At 66.5% G+C, this 16,677-nt stretch overlaps 2 protein-coding genes across 2 annotated transcripts; one reads left to right on the forward strand and one right to left on the reverse strand.

Annotated features, from left to right (window-relative positions):
- Positions 1-1,722: 1,722 nt before the first annotated feature.
- Positions 1,723-6,366, reverse strand: LOC142051209 (uncharacterized). The gene is made up of 6 exons (XM_075080392.1): positions 5,636-6,366; positions 5,464-5,552; positions 4,635-4,703; positions 4,476-4,529; positions 1,999-2,035; positions 1,723-1,878 (listed from the first exon to the last, which is right to left on the reverse strand). Exons 1-4 carry the CDS (start codon positions 6,230-6,232, stop codon positions 4,493-4,495), a joined length of 792 nt encoding a protein of 263 aa, XP_074936493.1. The 5' UTR covers positions 6,233-6,366; the 3' UTR covers positions 1,723-1,878; positions 1,999-2,035; positions 4,476-4,492.
- A 369-nt stretch (positions 6,367-6,735) lies between these two features.
- Positions 6,736-10,183, forward strand: LOC142051212 (lutropin subunit beta-like). Its single transcript, XM_075080395.1, is given in 6 exon segments — positions 6,736-6,931; positions 7,733-7,811; positions 7,814-7,891; positions 7,894-7,982; positions 9,927-10,005; positions 10,008-10,183. Coding segments are annotated over 6 exon segments (639 nt in total). The 5' UTR covers positions 6,736-6,772; the 3' UTR covers positions 10,163-10,183.
- Positions 10,184-16,677: the final 6,494 nt, after the last annotated feature.

Here is a 16,677-nt window from a genome sequence, read left to right on the forward strand (position 1 = left end):
GGACCTACTCCTGCTAGCGGTGAGGGGGGGGCGGGGGGGGCTGGGGGGGGCTTTGGGGGGTGGGGGGGGCTCAGGTGGGTGAGATTTGGGGGGGGTCGCCCCTGAGAAATGGGGGAGGGGGCTGGGAAAATGGGGGGGGGGGGGGAGGAGGCTTGGGGGGAGTCCCGGGGGGGGGAGGTGCAACAGGGACTGGATGGGGGGGGGCTGAAAAATTGGGGGGGGGGGGGCTCAAGGGTCCCTATTTTGGGGACCCCCCCCCTTAATTTTCACCTCCCCCCCCCCCCAGGTGCCCTGAAGTGATGGATGAAGCCGGGGGGGGGGAGGGGGGGAGGGATGGATAGACCCCTCCCCAAATCACCCCCTCCCCCAAATAGCCCCCCCAATCACCCCCCCGTCTGTGTGCGGGGGGGGTATGTGGGGGGGGGGCTGCCCCCCCCCCAATTGCCGAGCCCCGGGTGGCTCCGGCTCTGCTGCTAAAAAAAGGGGGGGGGGGATGTTGGGGGTCTCTCCCCCCCCGCTGCCTTGCCCCCCCCCTCCCCCGCAGCGACCCCCCCCCCCCTTTTTAATTCCCTCGTCTTGGGGGGGGGGCGGGGGGGGCGTTTTGCATGGAAAAAATTAAAAAATGGGGGAAAAAAAATTGCTGAGAATGTGGTTTGTGGCGCCCCCCCCCCCCCCCCCCCCGCGGTACCCAGGCCAGGGACCCCCCCTCCCCCCCCAAATCCCTGTAACCCCCCCCAGGACCCCCCCAATTAACCCCACAGCCCCCCCAAATCCCTGTAACCCCCCCGGACCCCCCCAATTAACCCCACAGCCCCCCCAAATCCCTGTAACCCCCCCGGACCCCCCCAATTAACCCCACAGCCCCCCCAAATCCCTGTAACCCCCCCGGACCCCCCCAATTAACCCCACAGCCCCCCCAAATCCCTGTAGCCCCCCCCCGGACCCCCCCAATTAACCCCACAGCCCCCCCAAATCCCTGTAGCCCCCCCCAGGACCCCCCCAATTAACCCCACAGCCCCCCCCAAATCCCTGTAACCCCCCCCGGACCCCCCCAATTAACCCTACAGCCCCCCCAAATCCCTGTAACCCCCCCCCGGACCCCCCCAATTAACCCTACAGCCCCCCCCAAATCCCTGTAACCCCCCCCGGACCCCCCCAATTAACCCCACAGCCCCCCCAAATCCCTGTAACCCCCCCCGGACCCCCCCAATTAACCCCACAGCCCCCCCAAATCCCTGTAACCCCCCCCGGACCCCCCCAATTAACCCCACAGCCCCCCCCAAATCCCTGTAACCCCCCCCGGACCCCCCCAATTAACCCCACAGCCCCCCCAAATCCCTGTAACCCCCCCCGGACCCCCCCAATTAACCCTACAGCCCCCCCAAATCCCTGTAACCCCCCCCGGACCCCCCAATTAACCCCACAGCCCCCCCAAATCCCTGTAACCCCCCCGGACCCCCCAATTAACCCCACAGCCCCCCCAAATCCCTGTAGCCCCCCCCAGGACCCCCCCAATTAACCCCACAGCCCCCCCAAATCCCTGTAACCCCCCCCGGACCCCCCCAATTAACCCCACAGCCCCCCCAGATCCCTGTAACCCCCCCCGGACCCCCCCAATTAACCCCACAGCCCCCCCAAATCCCTGTAACCCCCCCCCGGACCCCCCCAATTAACCCCACAGCCCCCCCAAATCCCTGTAGCCCCCCCCCAAATACCACCACAAGCATTTCAGGCCTTTTATTTCCAGCCCCCCCCCCTCGGGGGGGCACAAGGTTGGGGGGGGGGGAGGTGGGGGTGCGCAGCAAAGGGGGGCCCCCCCATGCCCCCCCCCCAAAATCCACTCAGGCCTCTGGTGCCTCAAAGAAGCTCGCGAGCGACCTGGGGGGGGGAACGGGTTAAATTGGGGGGGGGGGATCGCCCACCCCCACATAAACAATTGGGGGGGGTCAGGGTGATATGGGGGGTGTTGCCCCCCCCCCAAGTTTGGGGGGCACTTACTGGAGCAAAGCCCCCGAGAGCTCATCCACGAGGCTCCCTGAAAGGAAAGGGGGGGGGTCTGGGGGGGTCCTAGACCCCCCCCAAGGGGCTGGGGGTGATCGGTGGGGGGCTGGGGGTCTCTGGGGGATTTGGGGGGTCACAGGGGGGTCTCAGGGGATTTGGGGGGGGCTGTGGTGGGTGTCAGGGGTATTTAGGGGGTCACAGGAGGGTCTCGGAGGATTTGGGGGGATTTGGGGGGTCTCAGGGGGATTTGGGGGGTCTCGGGCGATTTGGGGGGCCATGGGTGGTCTCGGGGGATTGGGGGGGCCGTGGGGGTCTCGGGGGGATTTGGGGGGCCGTGGGGGTCTCAGAGGTTTGGGGGTGTCCAGGGGGCTCTCGGGGGATTGGGGGGGGCCGTGGGGGGTCTCGGGAGGATTGGGGGGGGGCGTGGGGGTCTCAGAGGTTTGGGGGTGTCCAGGGGGCTCTCGGGGGGATTTGGGGGGGGCCGTGGGGGTCTCGGGGGATTTGGGGGGGGGCCGTGGGGGTCTCAGAGGTTTGGGGGTGTCCAGGGGGCTCTCGGGGGGATTGGGGGGGCCGTGGGGGTCTCGGGGGGATTTGGGGGTGCCGTGGGGGTCTCAGAGGTTTGGGGGTGTCCAGGGGGCTCTCGGGGGGATTTGGGGGGGGCCGTGGGGGTCTCGGGGGGATTTGGGGGGCCGTGGGGGTCTCAGAGGTTTGGGGGTGTCCAGGGGGCTCTCGGGGGGATTTGGGGGGGGCCGTGGGGGTCTCGGGGGGATTGGGGGGGCCGTGGGGGTCTCAGAGGTTTGGGGGTGTCCAGGGGCTCTCGGGGGGATTGGGGGGGCCGTGGGGGTCTCGGGGGATTTGGGGGGGCCGTGGGTGTCTCGGGGGGATTGGGGGGGCCGTGGGGGTCTCAGAGGTTTGGGGGTGTCCAGGGAGCTCTCGGGGGATTGGGGGGGGCCGTGGGGGGTCTCGGGGGGATTGGGGGGGCCGTGGGGTCTCAGAGGATTGGGGTGTCCAGGGGGCTCTCGGGGAATTGGGGGGGGCCGTGGGGGGTCTCGGGGGGATTGGGGGGGCCGTGGGGTCTCAAAGGTTTGGGGGTGTCCAGGGGCTCTCGGGGGATTTGGGGGGGCCGTGGGGATCTCAGAGGTTTGGGGGTGTCCAGGGGGCTCTCGGGGGGATTGGGGGGGCCGTGGGGCTCTCGGGCGATTGGGGGGGCCGTGGGGGTCTCGGGGGGATTGGGGGGGCCGTGGGGGTCTCAGAGGTTTGGGGGTGTCCAGGGGGCTCTCGGGGGATTGGGGGGGGCCGTGGGGGTCTCGGGGGGATTGGGGGGGGGCGTGGGGGTCTCAGAGGTTTGGGGGTGTCCAGGGGGCTCTCGGAGGATTGGGGGGGGCCGTGGGGGTCTCGGGGGATTTGGGGGGGGGCCGTGGGTGTCTCAGAGGTTTGGGGGTGTCCAGGGGGCTCTCGGGGGATTGGGGGGGCCGTGGGGGGTCTCGGGGGGATTTGGGGGGGCCGTGGGGGTCTCAGAGGTTTGGGGGTGTCCAGGGGGCTCTCGGGGGGATTGGGGGGGCCGTGGGGGTCTCGGGGGGATTTGGGGGGGCCGTGGGGTCTCAGAGGTTTGGGGGTCCAGGGGGCTCTCGGGGAATTGGGGGGAGCCGTGGGGGGTCTCGGGGGGATTGGGGGGGGGCCGTGGGTGTCTCGGGGGGATTGGGGGGGCCGTGGGGGGTCTCGGGGGGATTGGGGGGGCCGTGGGGGTCTCAGAGGTTTGGGGTGTCCAGGGAGCTCTCGGGGGATTGGGGGGGGCCGTGGGGGGTCTCGGGGGATTGGGGGGGCCGTGGGGTCTCAGAGGTTTGGGGGTGTCCAGGGGCTCTCGGGGGATTGGGGGGGCCGTGGGGGGTCTCGGGGGGATTGGGGGGGGGCCGTGGGGGTCTCAGAGGATTGGGGTGTCCAGGGGCTCTCGGGGAATTGGGGGGGGCCGTGGGGGTCTCGGGGGTATTTGGGGGGCCGTGGGGGTCTCAGAGGTTTGGGGTGTCCAGGGGGCTCTCGGGGGATTTGGGGGGGGCCGTGGGGGTCTCGGGGGGATTTGGGGGTGCCGTGGGGGTCTCAGAGGTTTGGGGGTGTCCAGGGGCTCTCGGGGGATTTGGGGGGGGCCGTGGGGGTCTCGGGGGGATTTGGGGGGGCCGTGGGGCTCTCGGGGGATTGGGGGGGCCGTGGGGGGTCTCGGGGGATTTGGGGGTGCCGTGGGGGTCTCAGAGGTTTGGGGGTGTCCAGGGGGCTCTCGGGGATTGGGGGGGGCCGTGGGGGGTCTCGGGGGGATTTGGGGGGGCCGTGGGGGTCTCAGAGGTTTGGGGGTGTCCAGGGGGCTCTCGGGGGGATTGGGGGACCGTGGGGCTCTCGGGGGATTGGGGGGGCCGTGGGGGTCTCGGGGGATTTGGGGGGGCCGTGGGGGTCTCGGGGGGATTGGGGGGCCGTGGGGGTCTCACCGGGCTGGCAGGCCGTGTCACACAGCAGGGACACAGGTAGCAGAACTGGCACCCCTGGGGGGGGGGGGGTCACAAAGGTCACGGGGTCACAGGGGTCACGGGGGGTCACGGGGTCACGGGGTCATGGGGGGGTCACGGGGGGGTCACGGGGGGGGGTACCTGGCAGTGGGGACAGTGGTCACCGGTGTCACCCTCGGCGCAGGGACAGCGGGCGCAGACCTGGCAGTGCTGGAAATGGGGGGGTCGGGGGGGCGCGGGGGGTCCCCTCCCCCCCCCCAGGGGTGACCCTGTCCCCAAGGGGGTCCCCCGGGGGTCCCTGTCCCCAAGGGCGGGTCCCTGTCCCCAAGTGGGGTCCCCAGGGGGTCCCCGGGGGGTCCCTGTCCCTAAAGGTGCCCCAAAAGGGGTCCCTGTCCCCAAGGGGGGGTCCCAAGGGGGTCCCCGGGGGGTCCCTGTCCCTAAAGGTGCCCCAAAAGGGGTCCCTGTCCCCAAGGGGGGGTCCCTGTCCCCAAGGGGGGGGTGCCCAGGGTGTCCCCAGGGTGACGCTGTCCCCAAAGGGGTCCCAAGGGGTCCCCAAGGGGTCTCTGTCCCCAAGGGTGGGTCCCAAGGGGGTCCCCAAGAGCTCCCTGTCCTCAAGGAGGGTCCCCAAGGGGTCCCCAAGGGGTCCCTGTCCCCAAGTGGGGTCCCCAGGGGGTCCCAGGGGATCCCTCTCCCCAGGGGGGTCCCCAAGGGGGTAGTGAGGGGGGTCCCCAAAGGGTTGTCCCTGTCCCCGGGGGGGCCCAGGGGGGTCCCCGTCCCCAGGGGGTTTGGGAGACCCAACGGGGGGGTCCCCAAAGGGTGCCCCCCCTCCCCAAAAGGGGTCGAGGATGTCCCCAAGAGGGGTCGGGGGGGTCCCCAGGGGGTCCCCTACCCCAGGGGGGCCCCCGGGTGGGGTTCGGGGTGTCCCCACGGGGGTGTCGCCCCCTCCCCTGTGCCCCCTCCCCCCAGGTACCTTGCAGAAGGTGCAGTAGCGGCAGATGGAGCCAGGCTGGTATCGCCCTTCGGCCTCATCCTCTTCCTCCTCCTCCTCCTCCTCGCTCCCTGCAATGGGGGGGGGGGTCACCCCAAACAGAGGGGTCCCCCCGACCCGGATGTCTGGGTCCCCCCCACCCCAGCCCACCCACCTTCATCCTCCTCAGAGCTATTCTCGTCACCATCCTCTTCCTCCTCCTCCTCCTCCTCATCATCCTCATCCTCCTCTTCGGAGCTGGGGGGGTCACCAAGGCCGTGGGGGTGGTCGCCATGGCGACGGCCTTCGTCGCCGTGGCGATGGCGGGGGTCCTCAGCGTGACCTTCGCCGTCGTCACGGCGATGGGGCCGGTGACCTTCATCATCACCATCGTCATCACGGCCACGGGGCCGGTGACCTTCCTCCTCCTCGTTGGCGGGGCCTTCCTCGTCGCCGTGGCGATGGCCGGCGGGGTCGTGGTGACGATGATGATGATGATGATGATGGCGGTGGGCTTCCTCGTCGCCACGGCCATCGTCAAGGTGATGAAGATGATGGTGAGGGGGTTCCCCGTTACCATGGCGATGGCCGTGGGGATCCCCATCGTCATGATGATGATGATGATGATGATGATGCTCTTCCTCGTCGCCATGGCGACCGTCGCCGCCCTGATCGCCCTCCCCTCCGCCACAACCAACCCGGGGTCCCCCTCCCCCGTCGCCATGGTGACGGGGATGCCCTTCGTCGCCATGGCAACGGGGACGCCCTTCATCGCCACGGTGATGGGGACGCTCTTCGTCGTCACGGCGACCCCCGGGGGTCCCCCCTTCCCCCCCGGGGGGGCCCCGGACCAACAACAACCCCAGGAACAACCCCACGAGCCAGGATCGGGCCATGGCGGCGGCGGCGGCTCTGAGCGACGGCCCCAGCTGCCCCCCGCCCCTCCCCCACCCCGCCCCTCCCCCACCCCTGCTATAAATACAGCCTTTTATTTTTATTTGTTTTTGGGGGGGGGGGGGAAACGCCTGGGTCCGCTTTGCCGCCCACCCCCTCCCCTGGCTCCCCAACCCCCCCTCAATAAAATCTATTCGCCCCACACTTAGGGGTCAGCCCCCCAAGTGCAATGCGTGGGGGGGGGGGAGGGGAAGAAATTAGACACCCCCCCCCCCCAAAGGGCTATAAATAGGGCGGGGGGGGGGGTGTCATGCGCTGCCGCAGGGGTTATGGGATACCCGGGCGCCTGGGTGGGGAGCACCCTGACCCCTCCCCCACCCACGGGGGGACCCAGGGACACGCGGGGGGCGTGAAGGATATGGGGGGGGGGGGTGTCCCCGCCTTTGTGGCCTTGTCCCCCTCCCCCAGGCAGCCTTGGGGTGGGGGGCAGCCGGGGGTGGGGGTGGGGGATAAAGGGGACCCCCCACCCCCCCCAGACAAGAGGTGGCGGCCCCACGGCAGCATGGGGGGGGCACAGGTGAGCGAGCGAGGGGCGATGTGGGGCTGGGAAGTGGGCAGGGTGGGGGCCATGGGGACACCCCTGCTGTGGGGCAGCTGTGGGACAGGAGGAGGCCTTGGGGACCCCCCACTGTGGGGCAGCTATGGGGTGGGGGGGCATGGGGACCTTCCCCTCTCCATGGGGCAGCTGTGGGGCAGGGTGGGGGCCATGGGGACACCCCTGCTGTGGGGCAGCTGTGGGACAGGAGGAGGCCTTGGGGAACCCCACTGTGGGGCAGCTATGGGGGGGGGGGGGCATGGGGACATTCCCCTCTCCATGGGGCAGCTGTGGGGCAGCTGTGGGGCAGAAGGAGGCCTTGGGGACCCCCACTGTGGGGCAGCTATGGGATGGGGGGCATGGGGACCTTCCCCTCTCCATGGGGCAGCTGTGGGGTGGGGGGCATGGGGACCTTCCCCCTCTCCATGGGGCAGCTGTGGGGCAGCTGTGGGGCAGGGGGGGACCCACACGGTCGTGGGGGATTTATGGGGCCATGGGACAGCTGTGGGGCAGGAGGAGTCATGGGGACACTCCCCACCCCACCGCCATGGGGCAGGAGGAGGCCATGGGGACCCCCCCCACTCTATGGGGCAGCTGTGGGGCAGGAGGAGTCATGGGGACACTCCCCACCCCACCGCCATGGGGCAGGAGGAGGCCATGGGGACCCCCCCCACTCCATGGGGCAGCTGTGGGGCAGGAGGGGGGAGGGCCATGAGAACCACCCCACCCCCACCCCGCAATGGGGCAGCCCCTCCTGAGCTGCCCCACATTCCCTCCCCCAAGGTCTTGGTGCTGGTGACACTGATGGGGACCCCCATGGCCTTGGGGAGTCCCATAGCGGCGGGGGACCACATGGCCGTGGGAGCCCCATGGTTGTGGGGGGCCCCATGGTTGTGGGGAGCCCCACGGCTGGGGGGGGGCCGGGCCGCCCCCCGTGTCGCCCATTAACGTGACGGTGGCCGTGGAGAAGGACGAGTGTCCCCAGTGCCTGGCCGTGACCACCACGGCTTGTGGGGGGTACTGCCGCACCCGGGTAGGGGGTCTGGGGGTCTGGGGGGATCTGGGGACATGGGGGGATATGGGGGATTATGGGGGGTTTGGGGGTCGTGGGGATAAGGAAGGATGTGGGGACATGGGGGGACTTGGGGAGCTCGGGGGGATGTGGGAGGATGTGGGGGGTGTGGGGGAAGGTGGGGACATGGGGGGATGTGGGGGGTTTGGGGTCGTGGGGATAAGGAAGGATGTGGGGACGCTGGGTGATTTGGGGGGTTCTGGGGGGGCTGGGGGTTGTGGGGGGACTTGGGGGGCTCAGGGGGCTGGAGGTTGTGGGAGACTTGGGAGGGCTGCGGGAGGACTTGGGGGGACGGGGGATGTGGGGGTGTGTGTGGGGATGTGGGGGATTTGGGGGTCGTGGGGATAAGGAAGAATGTGGGGATGTGGGGGGATTTGGGGGGGCTGGGGGTTGTAGGGGTTGTGGGGAGACTTGGGGGGCTGTGGGAGGACTTGGGGGGACGGGAGATGTGGGGGGTGTGGGGACATGGGGGGATGTGGGGGGGTGTGGGGGTTTGGGGGTCGTGGGGACAAGGAAGGATGTGGGGACTTGGGGGGCTCGGGGGGCTGGAGGTCATGGGGGGACTTGGGGGGCTGAGGGAGGACTTGGGGGGCTGCAGGAGGACTTGGGGGGACGGGGGGATGTTGGGGGTTTGGGAGGACACAGAGATAAGGAAGGATGGGGGGCCATGGGGGGGCATGGGGGGGCTCTGGGGGGACGGGGAGGTGTGGGGGACTTGGGGGGCTCTGGGGGATGGGGGTTGGGGGGACATGGGGCTAAGGAAGGTTGTGGGGACTTGGGGGACTGGGGGGGGGCGTGAGGGGACTGGGGGGGCTGGGGGGACTTTGGGGACGGGGATGTGGGGGGCCATGGAGGGTTTATTGGGGTGCGGGGGGTTATTGGGGTGTGGGGGGTTATTGGGGTGCGGGAGGGTTATTGGGGTGTGGGAGGGTTATTGGGGTGCGGGGGGTTATTGGGGTGTGGGAGGGTTATTGGGGTGCGGGGGGGTTATTGGGGTGCGGGGGGTTATTGGGGTGTGGGAGGTTATTGGGGTGTGGGAGGGTTATTGGGGTGTGGGGGGTTATTGGGGTGCGGGAGGGTTATTGGGGTGCGGGGGGTTATTGGGGTGTGGGAGGGTTATTGGGGTGCGGGGGGTTATTGGGGTGTGGGGGGTTATTGGGGTGCGGGGGGTTATTGGGGTGTGGGAGGGTTATTGGGGTGCGGGAGGGTTATTGGGGTGTGGGAGGGTTATTGGGGTGCGGGAGGGTTATTGGGGTGTGGGAGGGTTATTGGGGTGCGGGGGGTTCTTGGGGTGTGGGGGGTTATTGGGGTGCGGGGGTTATTGGGGTGTGGGAGGGTTATTGGGGTGCGGGGGGTTATTGGGGTGCGGAGGGTTATTGGGGTGCGGGGGGTTATTGGGGTGCGGAGGGTTATTGGGTGCGGGAGGGTTCTTGGGGTGTGGGGGGTTATTGGGGTGCGGGGGGTTATTGGGGTGTGGGGGGTTATTGGGGTGCGGAGGGTTATTGGGGTGCGGGGGGTTATTGGGGTGCGGGAGGTTATTGGGGTGCGGGAGGGTTCTTGGGGTGTGGGAGGGTTATTGGGGTGTGGGGGTTATTGGGGTGCGGGAGGGTTATTGGGGTGTGGGGGTTATTGGGGTGCGGGAGGGTTATTGGGGTGCGGGGGGTTATTGGGGTGCGGAGGGTTATTGGGGTGCGGGAGGGTTCTTGGGGTGTGGGGGGTTATTGGGGTGCAGGGGGTTATTGGGGTGCTCGGGGGTTCTTGGGGTGCGGGGGGTTATTGGGGTGTGGGAGGGTTATTGGGGTGTGGGGGGTTATTGGGGTGCGGGAGGGTTATTGGGGTGTGGGGGTTTATTGGGGTGCGGGGGGGTGTCCCGGGGTCACCTGACCCCCCATCCCCACCCCCCAGGAGCCGGTGTACCGCAGCCCCCTGGGCACCCCGTCTCAAGCAGCCTGTACCTATTTCGGGGTGCGCTACGAGCGGTGGGTTTTGGGGGCTGCCCCCCCGGGATCGACCCCGGCGTCGCCGTCCCCGTGGCCCTCGGCTGCCGCTGCGGCCGCTGCCCCATGGCCACGGCCGACTGCACCGTGGCCGGGCTGGGCCCCGCCTTCTGCGGCGCCCCGGCGGGTTTTGGGGGGCAATAAAGGCACCCCGACACCTCTGGACGGCGTCTCTGGGCTTTCTTGGGGGGCAGCACCCCAAACCTGGGGATCTCCAACCTTGGGGACCCTCTGAAACACTCCTGGGACCCCTGACCTTGAGGACCCCCTCCCAGATCTTGAAGACCTAACCTTGGGGACCCCCCCAACCTTGAGGACCCCCCCAACCTTGAGGACCCCCAGATCTTGTGGACCCCCCCAACCTTGAGGACCCCCCCAGCCTTGGGGACCCCCAGATCGTGGAGACCCCCCCAACCTTGAGGACCCCCTCAACCTTGAGGACCCCCCAACCTTGAGAACCCCCATATCGTGGGATCCCTCCAACCTTGAGGACCCCCCAACCTTGAGAACCCCCAGATCTTGGGGACCCCCCCAACCTTGAGGACCCCCCCAACCTTGAGAACCCCCAGATCTTGGGGACCCCCCCAACCTTGAGGACCCCCCCAACCTTGAGGACCCCCAGATCTTGAGGACCCCCCAACCATGAGAACCCCCCCAACCTTAAGAACCCCCAGATCTTGGGACCCCCCCCAACCTTGAGGACCCCCCCAACCTTGAGGACCCCCCCAGCCTTGGGGACCCCCAGATCGTGGAGACCCCCCCAACCTTGAGGACCCCCAACCTTGAGAACCCCCATATCGTGGGGACCCCCCCAACCTTGAGGACCCCCCAACTTGAGAACCCCCAGATCTTGGGGAGCCCCCCAACCTTGAGGACCCCCCCCAACCTTGTGGACCCCCCCAACCTTGAGAACCCCAGATCTTGAGGACCCCCCCAACCTTGGGGACCCCCAGATCTTGGGACCCCCCCAACCTTGAGGACCCCCAGATCTTGTGGACCCCCCCCAGCCTTGGGGACCCCCAGATCGTGGAGACCCCCCCAACCTTGAGGACCCCCCAGCCTTGAGGACCCCCCAACCTTGAGAACCCCCAGATCTTGGGGACCCCCCCAACCTTGAGGACCCCCCCAACCTTGAGAACCCCCAGATCTTGGGGACCCCCCCAACCTTGAGGACCCCCCAACCTTGAGAACCCCCATATCGTGGGACCCCCCAACCTTGAGGACCCCCCAACCTTGAGAACCCCCAGATCTTGGGGACCCCCCCAACCTTGAGGACCCCCCCAACCTTAAGAACCCCCAGATCTTGGGGACCCCCCCAACCTTGAGGACCCCCCCCAACCTTGAGAACCCCCAGATCTTGGGGACCCCCCCAACCTTGAGGACCCCCCAACCTTAAGAACCCCCAGATCTTGGGGACCCCTAGTTCTTGAAGAACCCAACCTTGGAGAACCCAACCTTGGGGACCCCCAGATCTTGAGGACCCCCAACCTTGGGTACCCCCAGATCTTGGAATCCCCCAGTTCTTGGAGAACCAAACCTTGGGGACCCCCAACCTTGAGGACCCCCAGATCTTGGAAAGCCCAAACTTGAGGACCCCTGACCTTGGGGACCCCGACTTTGAGACCTACCAAAACACTCCTGGGGACCCCCAACCTTGAGGGGCCCCAATCTTGAAGACCCCCGACCTTGGGAACTAAGCTTTGGGGACCACTGACCTTAGGGACCCCCAAAATGGGGGACCTCAACCTTGGAACCCCTGGAACACTCCTGGAGATCCCCAAACTTGGAGACCACCCCCAACCTCGAGAGACCCCCCCAACCCATGATAACCCCAACCTTGGGGACCCCCAACCTTAGGGACCCCAGGCTTACAGACCCTCTGAAACACTCTTGGAGACCCCCAACCTTTGGGGACCCCCAAACTTAAGAACCCCCAGCCTTGAAGACCCCCAAACCTTGGGGACCTCAACCCTGGGGACCCCAACATTGAAGACCCCCCCCAAACCTTGAAGACCCCAACCCTTTGAACCCCAACCTTGGGAACCCCTTGAAGCACTCTTGTGGACCCCAAACTTGAACACCCCCGCCCAAACTTGGGAGACCCCCCACTATGAGGATCCAAAAGTTGGGGATCCCTGACCATGGGGAACCCCTTGAAGCATTCCTGGGGACCCCCAACCTTGATGACCCCCAACCTTGAAGACCCCAACCCTTGGAACCCCAACCTTGAAGACCCCCGAAGCACTCCTGGGGCCCCCAACCTTGATGACCCCCAACCTTGAAGACCCCAACCCTTGGAACCCCAACCTTGAAGACCCCCTGAAGCACTCCTGGGGCCCCCAACCTTGATGACCCCCAACCTTGAAGACCTCAACCTTGAAGCACTCCTGGGGACCCCCAGCCTTGATGACCCCCAACCTTGAAGACCCCAACCCTTGGAACCCCAACCTTGGAGACCCCCTCAGGCACTCCTGGGGAACCTCAACCTTGGAGACCCCCAACCGTGGAGACCCCCAACCTTGAAGACTCCACCCCTTGGAACCCCAACCTTGGAGACCCCCTCAAGCACTCCTGAGGACCGCCAACCTTGATGACCCTCAACCTTGAAGACCCCCTGAAGCACTCCTGAGGACCCCCAACCTTGATGACCCCCAACCTTGAAGACCCCAACCCTTGGAACCCCAACCTTGAAGACCCCCGAAGCACTCCTGGGGCCCCCAACCTTGATGACCCCCAACCTTGAAGACCCCACCCCTTGGAACCCCAACCTTGAAGACCCCTGAAGCACTCCTGGGGCCCCCAACCTTGATGACCCCCAACCTTGAAGACCCCAACCCTTGGAACCCCAACCTTGAAGACCCCTGAAGCACTCCTGGGGGCCCCCAACCTCGGAGACCCCCCCCCAACCTTGGTGGCCCCAGCTGCCAGGCATGGGCTGGGTTCCATCTTCTGAGCCCACCTAGATGGTGGGGACCCGAGCGCCGTGGTGAAAACGCAGTTGTCCGAGGGGCTGGAGAAGAGGTTGGCCAACGGGACGGTGTCGGTGCCCCGCACCGGGCCCTCCCGCTGGAGGAAGGGCAAAACCAAACCCAAGCTGGGCTTCAAACCCCCAGAGGTCTCCTTCAGGAGAGCAGGTTTCCACCAGGAACCGGAGCCGCGCAAGCCCCCCAAGCCCCACGCGCGGCGCAACCCGCCCAACCGTCTCCACGGGACCTTCAGACCACGTTCCTCTTCCTCACCCCTCAACGGGGCGTCCTCCAAGCTGCTAAAGAAGGGGGGGGGGGGGGAGCAAAAAGAAGCATCTTCCACCCTACTGGTGCTCCTTCCTCTCCCATCTTAGGACAACACGCGCGGGGTTGGCTTTGCCCAACTATTTATTGAGGGCAGAAGGTTCTGCCTGGTGGGTACATCAACACGGAGAAGGTACGTCCATCCCTTGACGCCGGCCCATGGTGGACCCGGATTTAGGCGGTGGAACCCTCTCGATTCTCCACGACGACCCTGATGATGGACTTGGCAGTGTTGGACATGGCGGCCGTGACCTTCACGTGGCCGGCGGAGACCATGACGGGCTCCTGGTGCGCGCCCAGCTTGACTCGGTGGAGCATGGTTTCGTTGCCGGTGCTGGTGGGTTGATTGTTGTACATCCTCTTGTAGATGGTCTCCAAGTTGCCGAGGTGGACTTTGTCCATGGAGATCTCCACGGCAAGCTCCATGTAGAAAATGTTGTAGTCGAAGGGGTTGGAGAAGAGGATGGCCAAGGTGAAGGTGTCCGCCTCGTACACCAGGAGCCCCACGCTCCCCCGGAATTGGAGCATGGAGTTGGTGAACTGGCAACTCTCCGTGGCAACCGGTGGGATCCTGGGGCACGGCGGCTTGGAGCTGTGGCCGCTGAAGCAGTAGCTCCTGGAAGGAGAACAGAGGTGGGAGGGGGTGGGGGGCGATGGGGACCATGAGGGCTTATGAGGGAGATGGTCCCACCAGGGGGAGGTGGTCCCACCACGGGGAGGTGGTCCCACCACGGGGAGATGGTTCCACCATGGGGAGATGGTCCCACCACAGGGAGATGGTTCCACCATGGGGAGATGGTTCCACCATGGGGAGATGGTTCCACCACGGGTAGGTGGTTCCACCACGGGGAGGTGGCCCCACCATGGTGAGATGGTTCCACCACGGGGAGATGGTCCCACGATGGGGAGATGGTCCCAGCACAAGGAGATGGTCCCATCACGGGGAGATGTTCCCACCACAGGGAGATGTTCCCACCACAGGGAGATGGTTCCACCATGGGGAGATGGTTCCACCACGGGTAGGTGGTTCCACCACGGGGAGGTGGTCCCACCACGGGGAGATGGTCCCACGATGGGGAGATGGTCCCACCACGAGGAGATGGTCCCACCACGGGGAGGTGGTCCCACCACAGGGAGATGGTCCCACCACGGGGAGATGGTCCCACCATGGGGAGACGGTCCCACTACGGGGAGATGGTCCCACCACAGGGAGATGATCCCACCACGAGGAGATGGTCCCACCACAGGGAAGTGGTTCCACCACAGGGAGATGGTCCCACCACGGGGAGATGGTCCCACCATGGGGAGATAGTCTCACCACAGGGAGATGGTTCCACCACAGGGAGATGGTCCCACCATGGGGAGATGTTTCCACCATGGGGAGATGGTTCCACCACGGGGAGATGGTTCCACCACAGGGAGATGGTTCCACCACAGGGAGATGGTCCCACCACGGGGAGATGGTCCCACCACGGGGAGATGTTCCCACCACGGGGAGATGGTCCCACCACGGGGAGATGGTCCCACCATGGGGAGATGGTCCCACCATGGAGAGATGGTTCCACCACAGGGAGATGGTCCCACCACAGGGAGATGGTCCCACCATGGGGAGATGGTCCCACCATGGAGAGATGGTTCCACCACAGGGAGATGGTCCCACCACAGGGAGATGGAACCACCAGGGGGAGATGGTTCCACCACGGGGAGACGGTCCCACCACGGGGATATGGTCCCACCACGGGGAGATGGTCCCACCATGGGGAGATGGTCCCACCACGGGGAGATGGTTCCACCATGGGGAGATGGTCCCACCACGGGGAGATGGTCCCACCACGGGGAGATGGTTCCACCATGGGGAGATGGTTCCACCATGGGGAGATGGTCCCACCAGGGGGAGATAGACCCACCGTGGGGAGGTGGTTCCACCACGGGGAGATGGTCCCACCACAGGGAGATGGTCCCACCACGGGGAGATGGTCCCACCACGGGGAGGTGGTTCCACCACAGGGAGGTGGTTCCACCAGGGGGAGATGGTTCCACCACGGGGAGATGGTCCCACCAAAATGGGATGGTCCCACCACAGGGAGATGGTTCCACCATGGGGAGATGGTTCCACCAGGGGTAGATGGTCCCACCACAATGGGATGGTCCCACCACAGGGAGATGGTCCCACCACGGGGAGATGGTCCCACTACAGGGAGATGGTCCCACCACGGGGAGATGGTCCCACCACGGGGAGATGGTTCCACCACGGGGAGATGGTTCCACCACGGGGAGATGGTCCCACTACGGGGAGATGGTCCCACTCATAGGGAGATGGTCCCACCACAGGGAGATGTTCCCACCACGGGGAGATGGTCCCACCACGGGGAGATGGTCCCACCACGGGGAGATGGTCCCACCACGGGGAGATGGTTCCACCACAGGGAGATAGTCCCACCACAGGGAGATGGTCCCACCACAGGGAGATGGTCCCACCACGGGGAGATGGTCCCACCATGGGGAGATGGCCCCACCACGGGGAGATGCTCCCACTCATGGGGAGATGGTCCCACCACAGGGAGGTGGTCCCACCACGGGGAGATGTTTCCACCACGGGGAGGTGGTCCCACCATGGGGAGATGGTCCCACCACGGGAAGATGTTCCCACCACGGGGAGATGGTCCCACTCATAGGGAGGTGGTCCCACTCATGGGGAGATGGTTCCACCAGGGGGAGATGGTCCCACCACAGGGAGATGGTCCCACTCATAGGGAGATGGTCCCACCACAGGGAGGTGGTCCCATCACGGGGAGATGGTCCCACCACGGGGAGATGGTCCCACTCATGGGGAGATGGTCCCACCACGGGGAGGTGGTCCCACCACAGGGAGATGGTCCCACCACAGGGAGGTGGTCCCACCACGGGGAGATGGTCCCACCACAGGGAGGTGGTCCCACCACGGGGAGGTGGTCCCACCACAGGGAGATGGTCCCACCACAGGGAGATGGTCCCACCATGGTGAGATGGTCTAACTTGGACCTTCCTCCTGGATCCTGGGGTCCCTTTTGCCCCCCAGACCCCCCCCTCCCAGCGTTACCTGGGGCTGTGCAAGGTGACATCATGGGTTTTGTTGGTGATCTCAATGTCCACGCTCCGCTCCATGGACTGACACACCATTTGTTCACTCATCTTTTTTGTTATCTCTGCAGCTCCCGGTTCCTCTTGGAGAGCTGGACCTGGTGGTCCTTACTGGTTCCTTCCTACCAGGATCTTCTACGATCCTCTGGTGGAAAGCGGAAGGTTCCGGAGTGGAAAATAATCCAACATCCTGGTAACGCCCGGGCAAAGGCCGCCTTGGCCTTGATGATCTTTACGTGTCAGTAGCTC

The sequence above is a fragment of the Phalacrocorax aristotelis genome, unplaced genomic scaffold, assembly GCF_949628215.1.
Source record: "Phalacrocorax aristotelis unplaced genomic scaffold, bGulAri2.1 scaffold_339, whole genome shotgun sequence".
Taxonomy (NCBI): Eukaryota; Metazoa; Chordata; class Aves; order Suliformes; family Phalacrocoracidae; genus Phalacrocorax; species Phalacrocorax aristotelis.

What these genes read in the sequence shown, in the direction of transcription:
- LOC142051209 (XM_075080392.1), bottom strand. Translation starts at nt 6,232, where the DNA reads ATGAAGGGCGTCCCCGTTGCCATGGCGACGAAGGGCATCCCCGTCACC. An exon ending in TAGCTCTGAGGAGGATGAAG is followed by an intron (nt 5,553 to 5,635) that starts GTGGGTGGGCTG and finishes CCCCCATTGCAG; the next exon opens with GGAGCGAGGAGGAGGAGGAG. An exon ending in GCTACTGCACCTTCTGCAAG is followed by an intron (nt 4,704 to 5,463) that starts GTACCTGGGGGG and finishes CCCCATTTCCAG; the next exon opens with CACTGCCAGGTCTGCGCCCG.